This window comes from Tenrec ecaudatus, chromosome 17 (assembly GCF_050624435.1).
Source record: "Tenrec ecaudatus isolate mTenEca1 chromosome 17, mTenEca1.hap1, whole genome shotgun sequence".
Taxonomy (NCBI): Eukaryota; Metazoa; Chordata; class Mammalia; order Afrosoricida; family Tenrecidae; genus Tenrec; species Tenrec ecaudatus.
The window spans coordinates 53,524,846-53,549,938 of NC_134546.1; the positions used below are offsets into that span (position 1 = coordinate 53,524,846).

General features: G+C 53.3%; 1 protein-coding gene across 12 annotated transcripts in view; it reads right to left on the minus strand.

Moving 5' to 3' along the window:
- Nucleotides 1-4,312: 4,312 nt before the first annotated feature.
- Nucleotides 4,313-25,093, minus strand: part of PEAK1 (pseudopodium enriched atypical kinase 1) — a 293,334-nt gene continuing 272,553 nt past the window's right edge. For all 12 annotated transcript variants that reach the window (XM_075535961.1, XM_075535949.1, XM_075535952.1 and 9 more), the window contains one exon: nt 4,313-10,724. In XM_075535961.1, coding sequence (XP_075392076.1) covers nt 9,558-10,724 — 1,167 coding nt within the window. In that variant the 3' untranslated portion in view covers nt 4,313-9,557. The remainder of the gene's footprint in view (nt 10,725-25,093) is intronic.

The window sequence follows — 25,093 nt, forward strand, 5'->3', positions numbered from 1 at the left end:
ACGAACAAGCGGTGCAAGCGAACTCGCGAGGGGCCGTGAGGCTGGTCATTTCTGGATGGTTTCTGAGCGGCTTCTCTCTTCCAAGCATCCTAGCACGACCATGGTTTGCTTCTCTAACCGGGAGCCTCACTGTGGCGCTCTTCCCACAGGCCATCTGGGCCTCGTATTGGAGAGGGGTTACCCGTTGGTCCTCTTCTGTGAGCTGCCCTCAGCTGGATCTCATGTTCTCTTGAACATGAAAGCTCTTGCTAACGAAGCATTTTAACCCTGTCTGTTATGCTCGCCGAGATGCGATTTGCCCAGCTGGTGGCTTACTTTCCCATTTGGCTCTGATGTGTTCCGTGGACCAAGGTGTATCATCCCTGCGCAGTCCAATCAATTGCTCTTTCCCTCTCTGATGCCTTCGATTGCTCTGCGGCTTAGACAGTCTCTTTCCAACAAGGGGTCAGGGGCTGACTTGGCGTCCTCTCACACGCTCAGGGAGTCTGCTTGCTCCCTCCCCTCTGTGCCGATGAAATCGTTCGCCTCATCTGGTTGCATTTGTTCGGGTGTCCAGCGTCTGGGTTATCTTCCAGCTAGCTAAGCAACTGGCCCACAGAGTTTATGCCTAAAGAGCACCTTTCTTGAGCCCTGGTGCTGCAGTGGTTAAGCGTCCGGCCACTAGCTGCAAGGTGGGTGGTTTGAACTGTCACTTTCTCCGTGGAAGTCAGCTTCTTCAAAGACTTACAGATTGGGAAACGGCACGGGACAGTTCCACTCTGTCCTAAGGGGTCGAGGAATTGGTGCCCACTTGATGGTGGTGGGTTTTAGGAATATGGGGCTGGTTGCCCGCAGAGGTAGAAATAACAATAATAAATTCACACAGGGATGTGACAGAGCATTACCGTTACTTGTGGGAGATGCCACTTCTGAAGAGGCACTGCCTGCTGAGAAGATCCGTTTGCAGACGGCGCACATGCTGTCACACATAGCCCGCTTTGGCCAATCAGTGGAAACCTGCATGCGTCCACGCGTACTTGCGTCTGGAGGGGGGCATGGCCAGCTCTGCTGCGTGGCTCCCAGGCATGGGTGGGAGTGAGAAGGTAGGAGGGCAGACTATTAGCCAAGAAAAGAAAATGGGGGAATAGGGAGTAGAGGGCCGGGGAGGGAGGCAAAGGAATGAGGCAGCTGGTGGCCATGCAGTTGCCCAAGTCCCAGAGCCGGTCTAGGTCGCCTCTTGGTGGGGGAGATGGGAGGAGGCTGGCCCCTGTGGAGTCGCTGGTTTCTTTCCTACTCAAAGGTAGAGGGCTTTGTGGGTCGGGGAATGAAACACAGACAAGTCTGTTCAGAAGCCTCTTTCAGGGAAAGGCCCACAGGAAGGCCCCCTCACCCCCACCCTGCACTTGCTGGTGCCTGGTAACTGGCTGGGCTGGTGCATAGAAACTGCACAGGTTAGGTCCCACGGGCAAGGGGGAGCCCTACAGGCAGCCCCCTCTGCTCTTCCCACTCACTCTATTCTCCTGCCAGGAGCTTTCTTTGCTCCCGGAGTCTGTCACACTGTCATGGAGTGAATGCTGATGAGACTTGGGCCTTTCACTGTCACAGAAAACAGGCTGAAGGGTGAAGTCCTGCTGAGTGACGGATGAGAGCTGGCTCCCACGTCCCAGGTAGACAGGCTTGAGTCTCAGGCTTGCCACCTCGTGACAGTGCAGCCCTGAGCAAGCTCCTGACCTCTGTTGCATGTCCACGTTCTCCTCTGGCCACGGGGGCTCCTGCTGCTGTGTCCCCGAGTTGATGCTGGCTCATGGAGGCCCTGCGGGCAGGGAAGAGCTGCCCCAGCAGCTTTCCTGTGCTCGAATTGCTCTGCATCCAACAGCGCCCTGGCGAGCCTGCCCCACGGGCCCTCTGAGGAGGCTCAGAGGCCTTTTTCAGTGGCTCAGCTGGGACCCTTGCCTACTTGGCAGGGCAGTTGGCTGTAGCCAGTGCCGGCGGCCAGTCCACCAGGGCCTGGATCCCTCTGAGAGCATCCTGGCAAAAGACCTTGTCTTGCCCCAGCACCTCCTGAATGGCCCAGGAGCCCACTGCTCCAAGAGACCACCCAACTCAAAACCATTCGCACTACCACCGAGTCCATGCTGACTCACAGCGACCCTAGAGGACAGGGTAGAACTGCCCCCGTGGGTTTCCCAGATGGTGGGAACTCTTTTCCAAAGCAGTTTGTCTGCCTCATCTTTCTCCTATGGAAACACTGGTGGGACTGAGCCACTGACCTTGAGGTTGGCAGTCTCACACTGGCATCAGCAGGGCTCCTTAGATAACTCAGGCCAATGCATTCACACCTCCGTTACCACCCTGTCCTCCCAGACACCCAGCGAGCAGGGACAGCGACCCAGTGAGCAGGGCCCCAATCTACTTTGAAGTAGGCAACGTTCAGAAGTTAAGACATTTACTCAGGATCTTTCTAGAACAGACCCCTGGGGCAGGGGTGGATGTGGCTTATCCAGGTGGGAAATTAAGGTGGGTGCTGAGGGCACAGGTGACTTACTTTCTCTCCCCGCCCCCACTCGGTGCAGTTGCTCCAGCAGCCCTCCAGACCCCGAGTCTCCAGCTGTGATGACCTCCAGCACGGCCACATCCTCTGGTTGCTTCCAGGCTCCGTCCAGGATCCAGAGGGCAAAGGGGTGGACCGTCATGAGGCGGGGAGATGATGTATAAATACATCACATGCATCATCTGAGATCTCCAGAAATCAAGGGCTGTGTCTGGGAAGCCTGTATCCTTTCAGACATGTGCAAATTTGAGAACTGGATCTAGGCAACCAATCCCACCCCCACCCTCCCCTACCCCCACCCCCAACTCAGTGTGGAATCCAGTTTTTCAGTTCCAGCTGTAATTGCCTTGAGCTGCTCTGGATGATAATGTGTGACCCGCCAAGAGTGGCTTGGCTCCTGAAGCCCTAACAAATTTCTTTCCCTGGCAAAGCCCTCCACTTGTAGGGCGCCCAATAGCTCCCTGGAAAGGGAGCACTGCTTTCTGGGAATTGGGGGGCAAGCAAGGAGATCCTGGGGCACGGGGCACACACCTCTCATCTGCAGGTGCTCCGAGTTCTCAGGGCCTGTCTGCTTCCAGGCAGGAAAGAAACGGATCATGTGTCCTGGATTGAAAGTGGTCCATCAGCAGGCACTCAGATACTGAAAGGCCATAAAATGGACAACAGGAGTGGGAGGGGCGGGCAGGTTTTACTCAGGATGGGGCCTCCACTGGGCTGGAGGGGAGACAGGGTGGCCTCTCACCAGGCATACTCAGGACAAGGTGGCCCCACTGGCAGAGCAGAACCTGAGAGAGTGGGCATGTGCATCATGTAGCAATGGGCCCTGGAGCGGGCGCTGTCCCTGTGCCCAACATGTGCACAGCTCTGGCATGTCTACTGAGGCCAGCCAAAGCCTGGCGAGGGCAACACAGATCTCGTTCCATCATTCCTGGCCAGAGGCTGTCGAGGCCCCAAGGTGGTCACTTGGGTCAGCAGAGGGTTCAGAGACCCAGTCCAGTGTCTGCCACTTCTGACCTCTAGCCCCAGGTGCCCACTTCTCACAGAAGCCAGTGTGTAGCACCCACAGCTAAGCGTGGCAGCTCAGGAGGCTGGCTGTGAGGGTGGCCCTCCCTAGGTCCCAGGCAGCAGAGGGCTGTCAGGGCCGTCCGAGATGGAGTCTGCCTCCTCAGCCACACAAGCGCTGGCTGGGAATGAGCCACAAAAACCCTGTCGGTGAACTCCAGGGGGCTGGCCAGGTGGGCTGGGGCAGTTGACTCCAGTCACGTGGCAGCTTCTGCTTCCACTGCTGAGTCTGCCTGCAGGAGCCCTGGTGGCCCCGCCCTGGTACTTGTGTCCGCATCAGCTTGTCCGCTTGGCGAGGTCTTGGGGTGCGGCCTGTACCCTCAGAGCAGGCATGCGTGTCCTGTAGCAGCCGAGGCTGGAGTAGGAGCTGGCCCTGCAGGGCTCAGGATGTGCACACATCTGGGATTCCCACTGAGTGAGCAAAAAAGCAGGGTGGTCACGCCAAGGACGCCTGCCCGGTGGCCGGCCGCCAGGGGGCGAGCTCACACAGCAAACCTGCGGCTCTGCAGGTGAGAAAAGCCATCGTTTTCCTCCGGCCTACTTTTCAGATGAGGGGGATAAAGAGACAATCTGTTACAAGCCCACAGGGGATGAGGCGGCAAGAGGGCCAAGGACATCGTGGCTGACAGCCATCGGCCCTTGCCTGTGGACAAGGCTCCCAAGCCCTGCCCAGCGCGTCTGGCGAAGAGCTGCGGAAAGGACAAGCACTCACCTGGCCTCTCGTGTCTATGAAAACCAATTTATTTACACAGTAACATGACGGCACAGAGTACACAGCAAAGTACCACAGCAAACCAAGGGGCGGTGCCACCTGATGGTGGAGGGGACCCTCTAATTCATCCGTGTCCGCGGTGCTTAAGGTGCGCAAGGAGGTTCGCAGCTCCAGGACAGGGCGAGAGGAGCAGACGGTTCCAACAGGGAGTGCGCAGTCCTGGGTGAGTGCCCGGAACGAGCGCGCGCAGAGAGGGACGGTGACAGCACGCTTCTCACGCCCAAATGACCGCGACAGAAAACCCGGATCCAGTGTGTTCACACACAACACCCTCTGAGACTGGCAAGGGGAGGGATGGCCCAGGAGCATTTAGAGTGAATTTCCTGAAGCCGTGTGGTTCTGACCTTTCACACATACGACCCTGAAGCCATGGGGCTGGCTCAACAGTCAAGGGACCCGAGTGCACGCACATGCACACGCACACACACCTTTCCACACACTGCAAGGGCAAAGTCGATTTTTCTGTAATACAATAAGAATTCATAGCAAAATATATGACTCTATGCTTCTGCTAGGTTAAAAAATCTCCGGCCTCGATTCCCTGAAACGTTCCTGAAACTACACATGGGGGTGGAGAGAAGCTGGGACAGACGCGGAGGATGTCATCGGTGGTGACACACACACACTGTGGGGTGCGCCCTGGGGCAGCCCGCTGCCTGACCCTGCAGCGGGGAAAGCGCCCCGCGGTGGCCGATGCCAGGGTCGACTCTAATTTCAAACAGCTGCAGGGAGAGGGGTTTCACAGCTGGATAGCACCTTGCACCTTCTGGGCACGTCGAGATATTCCAGGATGATGATGAGTGGTAAGCACCTCTGTAGGAGGTTTATAAAAAGGACTACAGTTTGCTAAGAAATCCCCCCAAGAGGTCTTGAGACAAACCCATTGAAATGACCACCTCTTTGAGAAACCAGCAAGTTCTTCAGCTATCGATGCCCTCAGATGCCCCTCAGCTGGAGTGTGGGCAGCAGCCAGCCACAGGCACGTCGGGCAGAGACAGGATCGCTCCTTCTCCATCAGGCTGCGGGGCTCTGTGGTCTGCCCAGGGCTTTTGTCCTCTTCTTCATCTCCCCTCCCCACAAAGGCACAGTCTTTGTATTTTTAACAAATTGGTGCTTCCCCCGCTTCCCGCCGATGGATGGAGGACTTAGCAAGTGCCTCCGCGGACAGTGGAACGTATGTGCAATTCCCCTTCCTCAGCATCTGTTGTAACTCGATCTCTCCCTCGAAGAAGCGTCAGGACGGTAGGCTCGGTTTCTTTGGTTTAATCTCCATCTTCGGCTTCCCTCACGGCATCACTTTTGGTCCATGGGCTCTGGCTTCCGGCGCAGCACTTGGGTTTGAGACGATCAGCTCCGTCCGGTGAGGTAAAACTAACCGCCTGGTTTCGAGGCACCATCCTGCTCCACTCATGAGGCTGGACCACACCTCCTGATCTTGACCGACCAGCGAGGGGGATGAAAACCATGTCGGCGCATCCCAGGGAGCCCGAGTCCTCCTGTCCCCTCTTCACGTACCTTCATGCTTGCTTCACACGGCCGGGCTCAATTGGGAGACCGTGCAGTCCCAAACACCCCTGCAAATGTCCCAGATTAGCCTGCATTTCTTCAGCTTGTTCCTGAGGGTGGGGGGGAATATTCCACCTCCAGGTCACCACCGCCACCCCACTTTTCCAGCACCACAGGACTCAGCTCCCCTGCGGGGAGCGGAGCTCAAGGTGCCATCCAGTGAGCCCAGCAGGATTTTGTGGACATTTGACAGTAGTAGAAACGTTGCAGGATGATTTGGGCTAGTTCTACCCCCAGAAATGCAGGAATTAGTTATTAACGTTTCCGCGGCGCTCAGACCTCCCGGCAGAGTGTTTTCCATGGGCACAGAGTTATTCTGAGTTTGGAAGCAAACTGGTTCCCACTTACTCCGACAGTGGCGGCTCAGACTAAGCCATCCTAGTCAATGTGCTTCATCTCCACCATCTCAAACATCAGTTAGGTGCGTGGCACGTCCCCCCCCCCCCACTTCACCCAGTTCCTCCTTCCTCTCATGGAAATGCTTGAAACCCACTCCCCATTCCGGTCTTCTAACCGGAACTCAGCCTACCGGGGTGCAGCTCATTCCCACTTCTTGGCTCCAGAGGTTTCAAAAGCTCTTTTCCCTTTTCAGCCGCTACTCTTCCAGAATTAGCTCTGGGGCATCTCGTCGGTGTGGGTGCAAAGGATGGCTCCCCGCAGGTGGGTGTGGGGGGCTTCTCTAGTTCTGGTCCTCCGAGTGGTGGACCATCACAGGCTCTTCCTTCCAAGGCTAGGCTTTCGCTGGAACAAGGCACTCGGCGATACATTCAGTCTTGATCCTGGCTGCTCGAGCCAGTCTTCTTTCTCCAGCACCCAAAGAGGGCAGAGCGGTGGTTCGTGCTTGACGTGGTGTAAGGAAAGGCTCCCACGGCGGCTCGATTGTTCCAATGCTCAAGCTAAACGGAAGACTTGGGAGAGTGCAGGAGAAAGGGGGGGATTAACAAAAAGGGCCCGTGGAGATTGAAGACATCTGCTTGATGCTCCGTGAGGAAACTTAAAGTGCTGTACTAGCCACAGTCCAAACTTGTGTGTGTGTGTGTGTGTGTGTGTGTGTGAGAGAGAGAGAGAGACTTCTTTCCGCTGATGAAATGAATTCAATGTTCCTATGGCAATTAACACTGAAATTAACACTGTAATAAACTTAGAGTAGCTGAATGTCATTGTTTTCCAAAAAGCATCTGCGGATCATCATGGGGCAGCACTTCCTGCCTCGAAGTACTACACTCTTTTCCTGCATTCTGCTCTAACCTGCACCCCCCTCTGCCACCTCCCACCGCCCTCCCTGGCCTCGGCCATCCCACAGAGAGCAATAGGGAGGCCCAGGCCCTTCTGTGGCTAGCTGACATCCATCTCGTCCCCTTAAAGCGTGTCAATATAAAAACAGTCATCAGCATGTCTGAGACCCGAGGTCTCTCCAGTGCTGTCAGATGATGGTAGTGGAGCGTCCAGGCCTAATATACTACGGTTAAAACAAAGGCAAGGGGAGAGAGAGAACCAATTCAGATAGGCCTACCTAGAGAACAAACAGGGCCACTCTGCATTAAACATGTGCCCTCACGAGAGACAGTCACCATTCAAACTGACACGGGGCAAGGCACCACGAGAGTGACGCTGATAAGCTATGTCGGGGGCTGAGGGGATGTCCTGGTCGATGCGCTCAGTGGTCTGTGGGCTCTCAGTGAGTTCAGTGTTATCACCGGGCAGGGAGGTGCGTGCACAGGGGCCATGTGGAGGCAACTCAAACACCAGCCAGCCAGGCCATAGGGCCCAGGCCCCCGAGGGAACGTGGACAGGCTGCCGGCAGTGGCACGCCTGCTCCGTGGCCATTCCTGGGAGCAGAGACCCCGCGCTTGGGGGCCACCCACCTCTCTGCTGTGCTGCAGGCCAGGAGGAAGGACCACCTCACGTGCGTGCCCCTTTCAAACAGTTCTCTCTTTAAAATCTAAAATAAGGGCACAATAAAATACATTCTTCTCCTTTCTTGATTTTCTTCGATATAGGCAAGTCACAGGAAAGGCTGCTAAAACGTTCAGAGCCAGAAATGCCCAAGGCCTCTCGTGCATGGACAGTAATGTGCACACACTGGGCCCTGGCTTCCAGAAACTCCGTGCCGGTGGGCGAGGGTCACGACTCCCTCTCGGTTCTGCAGGCCCATCCACCAACTGTAACCCGGCACCCCTCCCACCCCATGACCTCCCCTCCGCTCGTGCGCACGCGCACTGTGCTGGTTGGGAGACTCTTGAGTTGCAGTAAACGGGTACTCACAGTTTGGGATCAATCAAGCACGCGAGCACACCCTCACACACACAGCTGTCTGTGAGGAGCGCGCGTCTCTCAGCGCAAACGTGCTGGGGGCGGGGGCGGTGGGGGGCTCTGTGGGTCTCGCTTCAGGTAAAGTTGCAACATAAACACTGTAATATACAGCTAAGAGAGTACATACAAAAATTGCACATAGATCCGTAGGGGAGGAGTGCGGGCCCCACCAGAGGGGGGCAGTTCTCAGGCCCCCCACCCCTCACCCCCCGAGCTGGCCACCAGAGCCATTTCCCAGGGAGCTCCAGGGGCGGTGGTCTCTAGAGAGGAGGCCAGCGTGCTAAGAAGGTAGCCCCCAGTCTCACCGAGTGCCGCCCCTGCACCCTAGGCCTTCAGGCCACGAGCAGCCAGCTGTGAGGCCCTTCACAGGGTCTGAGAGCTGCACCGACAGCCGTGTCATTCGGGGCTGCTGTCTAACGCATTGGGGAGACCAGATGCTGATAGAGGAAGCAAGCCCATTATTGCTGCGGGGAGAGGGGGCTGGACAGCCCTGGCTACATCGTGATAGCTCTGACAGGAATCAAAGGGCAGCACTCTGAATTCTGACCCCTGCGGAACTGCCCGTGCAGGGGACTGCGCGCCTTGGGTCCTACGGCCGCATGGAGCTCTGAACTGAACTCCCCACCTGCAGGCATTGGGGACCCCACCTGGGGTCAGTTCTGGCAGGGCCAGAAGGGGCTGATGAACCCCAGCTGGGAACAGAGCAGAGACAGGGACAGCCAGGCTGGGGGGCAGGGGAAGAGGGGAGATGGTGGGGCCCACCCTCCATGCAGGGCACACTCTCGGGGGCTGGAGAAATGCAAAGGAGCCAAGAGCCCGGGGTGGGGGCTGTCCTCCTGCCTTCTACTCTCTCAGCTGGAACAAAGAGCAGGGGCCCTGGTCCCCGAAGCTGGGCTGAGGCTAAGAATGGCATGCCGGCCTGCTCACAGCCACTGGGCCCGACTGCCTCAGGAAGGGAGAGCCTGCTGCTGCCAGGTGGGCGACACTGGCTATTGCTAGTGAGAACAGAGGTGTTAGACGGTGACAGAAACATGGAGGAACTGGACACTGCTCATGGAGTTCACCCTGAAGAAGCAGTCTCTCTTGGGAGGCCTCCCATGGGTGGGGCTCGTCAGGTGGGGTGCTTGTACGGGGCGTTTCTGTAAACTGGGGAGAGACTCAGTGTCCTTCCTCCTGAGGAACGCCTGGTCCTGAGCGGGGACAGCTGGCTCATCTCTCTCCTTCTCTCGGGGTTGGGAAGCTGGAGGGTGACTCCGATGGGGAAGCAGGGGGTGGGGTGGGGGAGGGTTGGGGGCAGCATCCCGGATGGATGCGTTAACGGTGTTGGAGGATGTTCACAATGCTGCTGAGGGAGTCTCCGGTGGCGAAGGCCAGGTACTGAGCACACAGCCAGTCCTCGAGGCTGACCCCGCCCTCCCGGTCCAGGGCCTTCTCGGCAAACTTGATCAGCAGCAGCGTGCGCTTGATGTCCAGCCAGTTCTGCAGGAGGGCCTGCCTCTGCGCCCGGCCCGGGGAAGCGGCGAACGTCTGGAAGAGGTCTTCCCGGGGGCCCCAGAGCAGACACTGCAGGATGCCTTTGGCGTCTGAAATGAGGATCCGCTCGGAAGGGTTGGGGTTCAGGAGGCAGCTGGCCAGCTGCTGCAGGCCTCGCGAGTAGGGGGAGCGCAGCGGGATGCGAGGCAGGTCCGCGCACGTGTACTCCCTCTCCTTCAGCTCCGGGTGCTCGTCGAAGGGGTTGGGCAGGTGCAGCATCTCGTAGATGAGGATGCCCGTCTGGAACTCGTCACATTTCCTGTACTGCGTGGCGGTGACGATCTCGGGGGCCAGCCGGGACTGGTCCCGGAGGATCTCGGGGTCCACCAGGTGGCTCTTCTGCCTGGCCTGAGAGAAGTTGCTCACAATGAGCCGGGTGGGCCCAGTGGGGGCGGGGCTGGGCTCCGCGGTTCCCAGGCATGGGGCAGGCCCCCCGGGCTGGTAGTGGACAAGCAGCAGGTTCTCCAGGCGGAGGTCGCAGTGCGTGACATGGTAGGGTTTGAGGTGCTCGAGCCCAGAACACAGCTGCAGAAGCAGCAGGCACACGTGCCTCTCATACACATCGGGGCTTCTCCCGTGCTGGGCCAGCGAGTCTCGCACAAAATCGGCCACGGTGAGGCAGGGCACCTCTCTGGTGATGACCACCACGTGGCTCCTCTGCTTCCTGGCCCCGACGCCCTGGCTCTCCCGCGGGGCGGGCTCCTTGCCACAGCAGTGCTCTGCTGGGCTTCTCCCCACGGCCTCTCCCGTCCCCTCCTCTTCTGCCTCGTTCACTTTCTCCTCCTCCTTCTCGGGGGCATCCGTGTCCTCCCAGGGAAGCAGGCGGTTGGGCACTTCGGCCAGGAAGTGACCACAGTCCTGCTGGATGTTGAAATGGATGGCCAGGCTCTGCCGGACGGCCAGGCTGTGATAGTACTGCTGGGACTCCTTGGCTTTGCTCTTACAGATCTGAAAGACAAAGCACAGGGCGTGCTGTGAAACCCGCAGCTTTCACGGCCAGGCTGAGGGCTGGCAAGGGCAGGGGGATGGTATGAGATGGGGACCACTGGCTATGAACAACCAGGTGACAGCAGCAAAGTCTCCAGAAGGGATCTTGGACACTCGGTGCTGAGTCACTGTAGTGACCGTTCCCACAGCCCCGCTGTGCCAGCCAGTGCTTAGCAGTTAAATGAGAGAGAGAGAGAAACAGACAGACAGACTTCGTGGACTTCCCCTCCCCCACCCCCACTGCTGTGGAGTTGATTCTGACCCAAGGTGGCCTTTTGTGTCACAGAGTGCAATGGAGTTCCAAGACATTTTTCTGGCCGTGACCTTCAGAGAAGCAGGTGCCAGGCCTTTCTTCTGCGTTACCCCTGGATGGGCATCAACAGCCAACCTTTCCATTCATTCCTAGTAGGATGCCAACTACATGCTACACTCCCAGCCACACCCCACCCCCACCCAGGACCTCTATACTCCGCATCTTATTCAACTGGTCTTTGGTCCTCACAGTGATCCTTCAGAGTAGGCTGAAGAGTCAAGAAATATATATATATTTTAAGCCCAAGGTTTGCAAGCCTGCTTGTCTAATGCTGTTTCTGTGACACCCTGTACTTCTCCCGGAAAGCAGACCAGCAGTAAGATCGCGTCTGACACTGTGCGTGGCGGCTCAGTCAGGGCTTCTCCAGCAGCCCAATGTAAAGTAGGCCGAATATCTAATTTGAACACTCTTATCAGCTCATACAGGTGAGTGACACACGTGTAATGGGCCAGGTAAACTGTGGGTAATCCCGCCTTCTCACTGAAATGTCATTGATGGTCGCAACTCTGACACTAGCGGTTCATGGGCGGGGTGGGGTGAAAGGCTGAGAGACCACTGGTCTGACCCTACCAAAGAAAAACCAACATTCCAGAGTCAAAGTTCCGATTCTAGGCATTCCCTTAACAGGCTTCATGTCAGCCCCAGTCTTTATGCAATGACATCTTTCAAAAGCACCTTATTAAACGGCTGTAGATCAAGGAGCTGTTTGAGTTGAGAAAAAAAAAAGCACTGCGTTATACATATTGTGACAGCAATTCCAGTTCTAGTCCTCAAGGGTGAGAGAGGCAAAAAGCCCATGAAAACACCACCACACCGATTATCCGCCTGAGGTGGAGAAGCAGACACTGGAAGACTCAGTCTTTACGACTACCTCCAAGATCCTAACCGTTTGGCTGGATGCCCCACGGTCACCCTGTCGATTGCCCAGGGTCACCTGTCCCTCCTGTGCCGCCAGACTTCACAGACACCAAAGCTCAGCAGCAGGAGCACTCTATACATGGACTCTTCCTTAGAGCAATACAGAAAAGAAACATTTGTTTAAAGAAGCACCTCCTCATTTTTATTTACTGAGGTAGTTTGTGTATTGTGCCAACCTGGCCGATAAACACAGGTGGGATTAATTGAAGGGCGGAGAGATAAATGGCTCGGTGAGCCTTGCCTTTTTTGTCTCTTGCTCTTTGATCATCGGACCAGTGTGCGGCTGCCTTGCTTGTTCTTTGCCTCAATTTGCAAGCTACACTGCCTGTGGGACACCTACCCCATGGACTGTGTCACTGTAATTTGAGGCTCCTTCAAGACCTGCTTCGCCACACCATTGGAATTTACATCTCTTGAGCTGGGGACTGTCAGACCCTGTCATCTGGCTGACTGTTGGTGACCTGCCTTGCTGTTTGCTGCCTGTGCCCGAATAGCCTGAATTGCTCTACAGAGGACTACCCGGCGGCCCTCAAGACTTGAAGGACTGCCAGTGTCTCACAACTGTCTCGCAGGAGTGAGTTGCACTGAGCCATTTGTACAGCTTTATATTTTAATTAACTGTTTATTTCTTATGTTATATATCTATCTAACTGTATATAAAATTATTAGCATTCTCATTTTGTTTCTCTAGAGAAACATGTCTGACACATTTACAAAGGAAAAACGTGTCATTCTTCTTAGGAGGGTGCTGATGGGCGCCCAGTTCTAAGAAGCAGCATGCTCTGATTTCCATTCAAGTAGATTAAAAAAGAAGAGCAGCAAAGGTGAGAGGGTAGGAGATGAGGACAGCTCTCACGCACTGCCTTTGAGACATGAGTGGTGTGGTTGGTTAAGTGGTGTGGTGCTGAACATAAGGTCACCAGTTCAAACCCACCAGTCACCTCATGGAAGCAAGACGAGGCTGTCAGCTCCCATAAAGATTTGGAGTTCTAGAACCTCTCTAGAGTTCTACTGTGTCCTCGGGGGCTGCTGCTGCTGTGAGTCAGGATCGACTCAGAGGCAGTGAGTTAGTTTGTTTTTGATATTCTGGATTACAGTCAAAGAGACTTGATAACCAGTGATTAGTACCATAGAAATATCTCTATGTGTGTGGACATGTAATTGCACACACATGTATACATGCAAACAGACACACACACAAACACACATATAGAGGCGCAGAGAGATCTGAAAATAAGCTCCATCTACCTATATGAAGTGAGGCAATGCAAAGCCTTCCTTCTCTAAGTAAACGTCTAGTCGTGAAACAGGGGTGTCCGCAGGCTGAGTTCAAGTGCAAACATCCATCTTTCAGAAAATAGTATCTTTGAAAGCCCCGTAACTCTTGGCACATGCAGTGTAATATATAATCCTATACGCTCATCAATCACACCATGAATCCTCTCTATACCGTGCTGCTGATGGTATTTCATATTTATGTGTCACCGGAATTCAAAAGTCCTACACGAGTTACCATTGAGTTGTACGAGCATTGGAGCCAGGGCATGGCACCACGAACCCCGCTTGCCAGTTTTAATAATTTTCCCAGGACCGCACTGCTTGCTGGAACGAAAGCTCAAAGGTCTCAAACCTCTTAGTCTTCGTAAAGGCAGCCAAATGGCACTGAGTGTGGCTGATGGAGACGATATAAAGTCCAGCTGTCACATTATGGAAAGGACACTCACCAAGGACTTTGGAGGCCAGGGAGTACACCAGGGCCCATCCACTAGCTGTGTAACCTTGGGCACTGCACTAACTTTCCCTGGGTCTCCATCTCCTTGAGAAAGGAGACATGAAGCCTACTTCACCAGGCAGCCGTGAGGATGATTTGAGATCAAGTGCGGAGGTACACCTGCCAACGGCAGGGCTGCACAAACATGTCCCCGATGAAGGCCAACGTGAGTTGCAAACATTCAAAGTGATGCCATCTTAGGGGAGCCTCATATTTTTGGAAGAGAGAAAGTTGGGAAACATACATCTTTCTGTTGACCACGGATCAGGACGGGACCACCTACGGCTAGGAGAGAGGAACCTTTGCTTGGCCAAGGCTGCAGCTTCACTCTTCCATCTTGCACGGAAAAATAACAACAACCTGGGTTTGTTTGCTTTGAATGATTTTGTTTTGTGTGATTTTTGTACATGAAATACAGGACAGGGAGGTCTATGGAGACAGTGATGGGCTAGGGGCATGGCAGAGGAGGGTGGGGGGGGAGAGGGGGGGCTGACAACAGTGAGGACGAGAAGAAAATGTTCTGAAATCAATTGTGGTGCTCTTCACAGGACTGCAGAGTTAACTAGTATAACCGATGAAGAATATGCCAACGAAACTGACAAAAATAATAACACAGCCCCAAAGCCAAACTAAACCAAAATTGTGCCCCCTTGTAGTTTAAGAAGCAGAGAAAGCTATTCTGATTGTGACGTTTTGTGTCCCCCCCAACACAGAGACACACATTTTTAAAGGGCTCCCCAGAGCTTTGTAGGTAGATAAGAACGTGGATCCTATTTATGTTCAGCTGCACAGATCAACCGGAGATAAAGGTGCAGAGTGATTTATGAAGAAGAAATGATAAATGGTTTTGGATGTTCCCAAGGAAAAATGGTCCGCCCAGATAGCCAGCCCGAGAGCAATGCACGTCCTCGTCTCTTCAGCTTCCGACCCTTACACACGCTGGAGAAGAATGAGTCAGGAGTTTCCAGGGCAAAGGAAAAAGGCTGAAGACTGGAGTGTGAAATGCTGGGGGTTGGGAGGAATAGCAGGGCTTCTAATTGGTTCATAACCATGAGAACAGTTACCAGCAAGATACCGACCTACGGAGATTTCCATAATAGGATTTCTCTTACAAAGGTTCGCTCATAAATCTTTATTATGGAGCCTGCAATGATGTTAATTTAGGTAGGAGTATTATATTATTCTATGCACCACATCGTAGCCATTTTTCAAATATTAATAACTTGACTTCCTTAGCTTAAAACACACACACACACACACACACACACACACACACACACACACTCAAAGTGACCTGACTTCAGATGATGAATTTCTAGTTCAGAAGTGATTTCAGAAAACAAGCCATTCTTTCCAGAACAAATGCACTCGGATTTTATCTCCTGGGTGCTCTCCCCACCTCCTATCCCTTCCCTTAGCCAGTATTTCCTCCACGGAGCATCCAAGGCACTCCTTCTGGACTTCCCATTCTCCTAGATCTTCCTTGGAAGGAGCTCCCCTGCCCTCTTTATGAAAGGGTGGCTGGCTTAAAGGGGAGCAAGCTCAAGAAGACTCCCAGAAGAAGGAGCTCTGTCAGACTGGCTCACGAGAGCAAATGTGGCACTGTCACGGTCCCACATCTGCGTGCACGGCTCCCTCTGTTTTCCACAGGGAGAAGCCCCCCTTGTGTCTGTTTTGACTTTTTAAGGGGGCTAAAAAGAGCTCAGTGCTTCTGACGCGGTGCACAGAATCCATTCGAGGACTCTGAGTCAGGGAGGCCGGCCCCCGGGGAAGGACATTGGTGCTTGGTAAGACGGCGGGACAGAGACACAGAGGATGGCCCTCAACAGGATGGACTGACGCCGTGGCTGCACCGCTGGGCTCCGACAAAGACGGCGGCGAGGCCAGGTGCAGGACCGGGCAGCCTTTTCCACTGTGGTCCACAGGGTCTGACTTGATGGGCCCTGCCACCACGGTGTGGGAAGTCACGCACCTAGCATGCCGCCCACTGGGGCAGGTCCCGTGAGGTCTGTGTTTCCTGCATGACAAGACAACCCGCCTGTAGCCTCAGGCATGGCGACGTTAGAGGGAGCTGTGACACCAGCATCCGGGAGTCACTGACTGAAGCCAGGGTGGTGAAGGTTGACTTGTCCTGTAAAACACCCCATAGGGCCTCTTTCTGGATTGATTTCCATCCTGTGAAGGCGACAGTGCCACATGCACACCAAGGGAAGGCTCTGCGCGGGAGCGTGTGCAGAAACGAAGGCCTCCCACCCCCAGCAATGCCTTCCTGGCTGGGCCTCCAGCCTGCACCTGCCTGTTTCCGAGCTGCTGCTCCCGGGGACCAGAAGGATACCAAGGGGGATGGCCGGCCAGCTGGGGGTTCACACCCCACTACGCCAATGTGCAGAACACACAGCTAAGACTACAGGGCCCGAAGGCAATCTAGGTGCCTCTGAGTTCGCCAAGAACAAGGGGGAGGAGAAAAATGGACTCCTGTCAACTGCACCTTGACACAAGTGCCTGCCAGAGCCTCAGCCTGCCCCACTGGGAAGTCACGGCACCCGCCACATCCCCAAGAGACCCTGTCGCCGCTGACACATCAGCTGTTGGGAACACGGGAACCGAAAAACACGCTTCTAGAATCAGAGTTAACCTCACCTCTGCAGAGCTGTTTCAGCCCAGGTCAAGGTTCCCCACGCTCACAACAGGCCTCCTCTCGGTGGGGGGCTAACAGAGCGGCAATGGTTCCTCATGTACAACCCGAACAGCTTAACCCCAAACAGTCATTTTGGTTCAGGGGCTCAGTCTGTGTTGCTCCTGGCAACCGCTCTGCGTACCTTGGGGGCGAACTTGCCATTGGAAAGCACTGATGTTGGTAATGACAACCCCAACCGAGAGCGCAAACGTCTCAAAAAGCAGGCTGTGGGGAGACCCCGTTAGAGCAGCAGCGAACGAGGAGCATGGGAGAGTTTGGCGTCTGACACATTGCCCACAGTGCCCGTGGAAACCAGGGACCTTGTGCCCTTTCCACTTGGAGAAGGAGGGCAAGCACCAAGGATCACACGCTCTAGGCCGACCACTTGTGCTGTTTGTCATATTACAGAGAAGCACCATCGAAAATGGGGTCAGAGGGTGAATGAAGCCCCGCCAATTTGGACCGGATATCCAGTATTTGGCGTGGCCTTGTTCTAAGGACACAGGCTGGCCACTGACTGACCTCAGTCTTTGAGCTGCTTCGGAGGAGCGGAGCGACACGCCCACATACGCGAGCCTGCACAACTGTCCTCAAGCTGGGTCAAGTGTGCCACACATACAGGGCTGTCTGGGCCTCCAGTACTCAGGACTCCGCAAGGTCAGAATCGCTCTGAGAGCCGGGGGCAGGGAAGGTCCAGGTTGCATTCCTGCCAGAATGGTCACGCGCCCTGGAGACCTGGAAGAGCCAGTGAGAGGGTGGCTGTGCACAAGGTGACGAATCTTTCACCTGTGAGCCCTGTTCAGGAAATCGCTCCGGGCTTCCACTGCATTTGTAAGGGGCCCTGGGGGCACAGCGGGTTGAGCGCTGGGCTGCTATTTCAGGTCAGTGGTCAGGCCCATCCTGCTCTTCAGGAGAAAGAGGGGCTCCCGTCAAAAAGATGCAGAGTCTGGGGAACCTTGAGGAACAGTTCTACCCTGTCCTACAGGGTTGCCACGAGACAGAACTGACGCAGTAGCAATGGGTTGGGTTCTCCCTCCGTAAGCTGAACAAAAAAGCCCTTGTGGACTCCGGCTGACAGAATGACGCCTGGTGCCCACACTAGGGACTGCGCGCAGAGTGGCTCAGTAACCAGCTCAGGGCCCAGCTTAGGAATTCAACTAGTTTGACTCCCAACTATGACTCCTCACCATGTTCATTAAAGACACAACTCCCTTCTCCCACTGGACACCCCAGTTTGATTCCCGATCGACCACGAGTGGCCCAAACCTCTCCATTCTGCCCCAACTCCCAGCTGAGACTCTCAGGCACTTCTAGTCTCCATTGCTTCTGTAACCAAGTGGCCCGGGCCCATGCTGACTATGGACGTGCGCTGACCGCTGGCTGCTCAGTCCCCCACCGTCACATTTCAATGTCAGGCCCGTTTGTGTGGAATTACACACATGCCCGTGGCTCCCCCACTTGCTGTTCTTCTTTCACCATGTCAGTAATTAACTGCCGGGGTCTACAGTCTGAACGAAGCCGTGAATTCCTACCCATCAGTTATTCCTGCTCATGCTTTTTCATCCAGTGCCTTGCTTTCTCAGCATCTCCCCAAAGGAGATAAATGTCAGCTCTGGAGTCAAAAATGCAACAGAAGATGCTGGTCTCCACAGTCCACCTCCGCTTTAGTACAAGCGTTGCACAAGAAGCTTGGAATCACCGCGAGAAAGGAGGCAGCCACCTGCTGTAGCGGGGGTGGGGTGGGGTGTCACACATCTCCCCGAACTGGGCACAGGCTGCCCCGGAGAAGAACAAAGACCTGCCTGCTGTGAGAGGACTGCTGGACAAACAACCCATCTCTCCCTTAGCTTAGGGGAGCTTTTCCTCATTTCAGCCTAATTTCTAATGTGGTCTCACAGGGCAGTATTTGGTTCTGTACGATCTCGTGAGAGCAGCGAGGAGAGCCATGTCCCACTGAGCATGAGCCATACTTGACCAGCCCGTCACCCCGCGTCCAGGCAGAAGGCTGCCGCCTGCCCACTCAGGGACAATACTGAGGCACTGCAGGGCCAGCTTGCTGACTCAGGTGTGATAGCGCGGGTACAGTGCCAACCTGGGAGTCAAGAGGAGAGCTGCCAGGAGGCGGGTGATCCTACGCAAAAGTGAGCGGGGTGAGCGGGGCCTCCTGGGCTTTGGTGCTCCTCCTGTGGAGAGGCGAGGCCCACTGGCTGGCAGTTCCTTCCCGTCTACTCTGAGAATTAGGTTTGGTCAGTGGCCACCCGGATTCTCCGAGAGAGAGAACAAGCAGTGCAGGCTTTATTTAGAGAGCAGTGAAGTTCATGGCAAGTTCACACTAGGTTTTATTTAGAGAGCAAGAAAGTGAAGGGCTGGAGGCCAGCCCACAGAGACAGATAGGCTTGGGTGGGGGCTCCCCAAATGGTGGTGAGGGAACACAAGGAGACACAGCTGAGACAGAAATGGGAGTCTAAGGCTCAATATTGTTTGGGCACCGGCATGGCCTTTCCTTCACCAAAACACAGTCTTAAAGCCAAGGCTGGGCTCCTGGCAGCCATCTGCTATTCTGGCTCAAACTCTCTGCGTGCGGAGTGCGTTCCTCAACTCACCTTCACTGTGACAGCCTTGCTGTCCCCAGGGATGGCGCTCCGGCCTTCTCTTCAGTCCTGTCTCTGCTCAAGGCCCCCGAAGCCCTGGACTGCGGGTGCTTCACGCTGTGCTCCGAGGCTCCCTCCTTCCCAGCCCATTGGGACCCTGCCTTCTGCTGCTGCTTCCCACTGCTCCGCCAGCCCCGGAGAGACACCATCCATCCACAGGCCTCTTTCACTCCAAACTGCTTCCACTGGAATCTCACCTATCCCCACTGCCTCCGTTCAATCAACTCTCTGAGGGCACTGGGAAAATTACATTTCTGCCCCTGACGTGTAGTTTTACATACATTTATCTGGTGACCGGGCTGCTCCCAACTTGGCTGTCCCATGGACACGGTTCACAAAGAGCTCATTTTTCTGGCTTTTCTGTTAGGGATTTCAGTTAATGGTACCACCACGCCCTTGGGCTTGTTCAGTCTTTAAAATGTAACACCGCGCTCTGGTCTCACACCCAACCCCCTCCCCAGTCCCCCAGCAGCTCTTGCACCATCTGTCTCTCTGTCTCCTGTCCTCTCCATGGTCTTGCTGGGATCAGGCTGACGGCAACAGCACAATGCTTCGTGTCTATGTCTCTCGTCTTTTCCCCTCTTCCACCAGTTATCTTCCCCCAAATTTGTTTACCTAGTGTTACTCTTCTGTTTAAAAATTCTTAGTGGTGATTGGGGCAGGGAATGTGCAGATGTGCTTTATACAATTGATGTATGTATATGTATGGATTGTGATAAGAGTTGTATGAGCCCCTAATAAAATGTAAAAAAAAAAATAAAAAACAAACAAAAAAAATTCTTAGTGGTGTCTCCCTATAGAAAATTAGTTACAGCCTCCCAACTTCATCCTTCAGTCTTTATAAAATTGGTCTCAAACGTCCACCACTGTCTCCATGCACGTTATTAAGCCTCAAAAGTGAGCAAAAGCTATGTGCTAGGTGGGCATGAAAGACCTTTTCTTTATTGGCCCTGCGGTGAGGGCCAACAATGGCTTCTTCCATTCATTAATCTTCATCTTTACATCTCTGCTCTGAAGCGTCATTAAAATCTCTCTTGCTCAGGAGTGTTTTTATGCCTGTGCCAACCTTTTCCATGGACTGAGATGTAAGCTCTTTGAGGGCAAGGCCTGTCTTACCCACCTGTCTTTCTCTAAGTCCACGCAGACATCAGTGCTCGCTGCAAGTGCCCACCATACATGACAATTGCATTCGATGCTACCGACCCTGGTCTCTGCCACAGAGGAGCCCGAGCGTAATAGTGGAAGAGAAGGGTGTTACTGCAGCTGCATAACTGGAGTCTGGTGTAGCCAACTATGGCATGGTCACCAGAGTGCTGGTGGCGTAATGGTTACGCTTTGGGCCCCGCTACCACAAGTTCAGCAGTTTGAAACTACCAGCCGCTCCTTGGGAGAATGGCACAGGCCCGGGGAGCTCTAGTCTGTCTGAAAGGATCTCTGCGAGTTGGCATTGGCTTGACTCAATGGCTGTGGATTGTTTGTTTTGGTTATCACATGCTAAGTGCAGTCACAGGGAAATCCATTGGGTGTTGAGGGGGCTCTGTAGGGGACCAGCAACATGTTCTCAGAAGTTCTTGTGTTCTTTAGACACACAAGGGGCATTCTCGGTGCAGGAGAAAAGGTGGGATGTCCATCCACCGAACACTTACTTTGAGCCAAATCACGGTCTCAGGACTTGTATGAGGGGGCTGCAAAAAGTCCACGGACAAATGGATAGTGACCTTCCCCGCCCCTACTTTTTGAACCCCTTCATACATCGCTAGGTCCACATCATCTCGTGTGACTTTCCCCAACAGCTTTAAGAAGAATGAAGTTGTTTCTCCACCTTACAGGGAAAAACTAAATGGGCTAAGAAAAAGGGCTGAAGTAACAGGGCTCATCAGTTGCGCATGCGCCTATGTGAATCGCAGGCTAGTCGCTTGGTCGGTGGTCCTGGAACCTGTGTGCAGGAGCCGTGGGGTGTGCTTGTTACAGAGGCAGTTTCCCAGACCGCACTGCCAGAGACTCTGACTCTGAAGGTCCGAGTTGGGACCAAGAAATCCATGTTTATAACGAGACCCCTCCCAGTGATTTTGAAATAGGTTCCCCTGCAGATCCTAAGACAGAAATTCTTCACTGTATCACACTGCCTCTCAGAAGAACAGTTCACAGAGAAAACAGCATGTGCAAAGGGCAAGTGGCATGAAGCACAGCGATGTGTACTTTGTGCTCGAACATGGGAATACACAGATGAGTGACTCAGGATGCCCAAAGCCAAGGATCCAATACCTCTCATCCCCTCTCTTTTTTCCATAAACAAGACATTATCTATGGCCTCTTCTTTTCTTTGGTCGAAGTCTAAATCACCTTGAACATTACCAATCTAACATAGCAATTATTTGTATATTGTAGGCCAGTTTTTTTAAAAAAAACTTTATGATCACATTGTTTGATACTCTATTTTCATGTGACATTTTACAATATGTTTTCTGTAATCTTTGTAATGACCATGTTTTAATGGCTGCAAAACATTCCACTGGGCCGATGTTCCAAACTTTGTTAAATTGTTTCCTTACCATCAGGCACTTCGGTTGTTTCCAAATTTTGGCAGTAGTTAAATTCTGAGGCTGTTAGCATTTCGTAGTTTCCTCTCGTAACTTAGAAAAAAGATTACTATGTCTTTGAAGTAATGAGGAAGAAAATATGTAAGTACAGAACCTATCTAAATATGCAAATGCTTGTGCCTAATATTAAAGAATCATAGTGAATGATCTATAGGCGGCTGAGCAGTAATGGTCCATTATTAGTAATACATTGCTTATATTTTATATATGTTGTATAGCTTAGACAGCAGCTCTACTACACCAGCCTGACAGACTGTAACACACTCATGAGGTAAAGTGGTTACTAGAGGCCATTGATCTGGAAACCAAGAGAGGCTCTATGACGTAAAGGCTCCAGAGCAAGCCAGCAACGAATAGCCAAGGGCAACACCATGTTGTGGAGGGCGTCGAGGGATGGGAGCATTCTTATATTGTTGATAGAACTGCTAAAGAGGAATGCCACTGTGGAAAACAGCGTGGCCCTCACTGGAAAGGCTGGAAACAGAAATACCGATGATTCAGTGCTAATCTCTCGGAGAGAAACAGAAGACACCACCGGCACCGTGGCGGAAAGACGGAGCAAGCGGAGCGCTCCTCCTCAGATGCAGGAATACGCAGACGAGGGCTGGTTACGAGCCCGCGCACACTGGCCATGACACAACACTCAAGGGCCTCGAAGAACCTACAAAAGCCCTCGGAGCACAGACGGACCTGGAGGGTGTCACGCTGAGGGGACTAAACGGACAACGCCGCAGGAGACCACTATCATGAAACGGCAAGACAAGCCCGACCCCGAGAACAATACCACGACCCACACGATGTGAAGATTACCGGGACGGGAGTAGCGGAGGAGACCTGTGTGAACATGGCGACAGGATAAGTCATGTCCGACACGGGCTAGAGGCAGAGGAAACCCCCGGGGCCGTACACGAGAATGAAGGGCAACTGAGGTAAATACTACAGCAGACACCGTCCTGCAACAACAACAACAACAACAGCAGCTATGAGTGGATGCCCCGGGAGGCACCTGGGAGAACAGCCATGAGTGTATACAGGTGTGGCAAAGGACGCAAATCTACATGAATTTGCATGCATTGCAAGTAGAGCCAGGAAACTAGATATAGCATTTGGCGGGGGGCGAGGGAGGGGGGAAAGGGCGCACTGGGGTCTTTAAAGCTTGAAATTGGCCATCTAAGATGCACCAAGCGGTCTCCTTTCATGTGGAATGATGACGATAAAGAACAGCAAAGACAGACTGGAGGAAGAGTGAGCGAACAGACTAATGACCCATGGGAACCACAGGGTTCACTGCCTGCAGAACCGAACTAGATGGTGCCGGGCTGACCATTCAAATGCCCGCCACGTTCACTGCTCTCACAGAGACCAGGAAACCTCCCGCAGTCCTATAGCACAGGTTAGGGTTTCTGACACTGCAGAAAGCCCTGCCCTTGTCCCTCGGAGCTGCTGGTGGTTTCGAACTGCTCACCTTGTGGTTAGCAGTCCCATGCATAACCACTACACTACCATGTCTCTGAAAGGGGTGAGAGAGGAGGACAAAGAGAACCAGGAACGCAGGGAGGACAAACAGTGCTGTTATACTGAAGGAATCCAACCAGGGTCCCACACACCAAATATGCATAAATTGTTAGGTGGAAAAGTAATTCGATCGGTACATTTGGATCAAACAATTAAAAAAAAGAACACAGAGACTAAGAACTTGGTGCCAGGTTAGCTGACTCCAATTAATTGCCCTTTGCCCTGTACTGTTGATGCCTTTTAGTTTAAGACCAATATAAACAATAAAGCTAGTCACATGGAATGTAAAGAGGATTAAATGTGAAAGAAGCACCCCCCACCCCAATCTAGTAAAAGTCTTGAGTGGAAGCCAACTATTTTATAACCAAAGGCAAAACTCAGCAGTCAAAAGTAGAGGTTTATCACACTGCAGTGGATTTGCTGATTTGGGGGCAGGAGCTTTTGGCTTCCCTCTTGCTAAATTCTAGCACTGGCTTCCTCTGATGCCCTTTCAAGGACCTTTCAGTCTTCCCTTCAGAGCGAGTCCTATCTGTGGGCCACCCACTGCCATCCAGGTGACTTTGACTCATAAGAACGCCCTTTACAGGACCAAATAAAACTGTCTCATAGGCTTTCCAAAGGAAGCAGACTACCTGCAGAGCCGCTGATGGGTTTGAACCACGACCTGGGCTACTGGTCAAGTGCCTCCACACCACTGTGCCAATGGGGCTCCCTTGACACCTGTTAAAACCCTAACCAACCTCAACTTCATGGTGGTTGAGTTGATTCCAACTCACAGCAACCCTATAGGACAGCGTAGAACTGCCGGAAAGGGATTCCAGGGCTGTGGCCTTTCTGGCAGCAGACTGCTTCCCTGTGGAGCAGTCAGCGGGTTCAAAACACGGATCTTCTGGTTCGTAGCTGTGCACTTTAACCGCCGCACCACATCTGTTCCACATCCAAACCAAGCCAACTGTTTTTGGCTTGATCCTGACTCATAGTCAACTCGAAATTCCTTTACTATAAGAAGAGATGTCTTAAGAAGACAGTAAAAAACACAGTTCTGTGGGCCAATTGCTGGTTTCTTTTGCTCGTCTCCGCAAAGGTGGGGTCCACAGTGTCCTAGTAGCTGAGTCCCCTAAGGCTGTACAATCAATTGGGTGCTTCTGGAAACGCCTAGAGGGTCTTCACAGAGACATTTATATGCAGCATTTAGTGTAGAACATCCTTTCCCCAACCTGCCAACAACTCCCAGTATATAATCACTTGCCACCTGTCCTTTGGAGATTGCTGCTGCATCATTACAAGCAAAGACATCAATATCAGGCCATTGATTAGGGGAGAAACAAGACTGCAGGCAGTAATACAAGACGTTAGTCAAGCTTGCTTCTCAATTGCTCTGAAAGAACAGAGAGTTCACGGCCCCTTTCTGAAATAGGTACTCCTCCTGCATTGGTGATCTTGTAGCAATAAAGGCCCAAGACAGATGAGGCGCCATGACCCCAATTGACACAACAGCTCTTGAGTGCCATCCACAATCTCAAAATGCCTTTGTCGTGTCGATAGTTACATATTAACTCTGAGTCTGGCTCCCTTTGCTGTAGTTCGCCCCTCAGTTTCATGTAAAAAGTGTAGGCTGGAACCTGAGGTCACTTTGCTGGTGCCACCAGACAGTCAAGTGGCGTAGGTGCTACCACTGCAGAGGGGAGCTGAAGGTCTTGCTCATATGAACATCCATGTCTTGACAGACAGGTAAAGGCTGATCTCTTACCTTATCCATTAATTTCCTACGACACCATCTGGTCTTTCTAAGCCAAATTAACACAGAAAGTCATTTAGATACGTTAATTGGTTTTGAACCAGTGAATAGAATCAGTAAAGAGGAAAGGCGAGCATCACTTTGGTT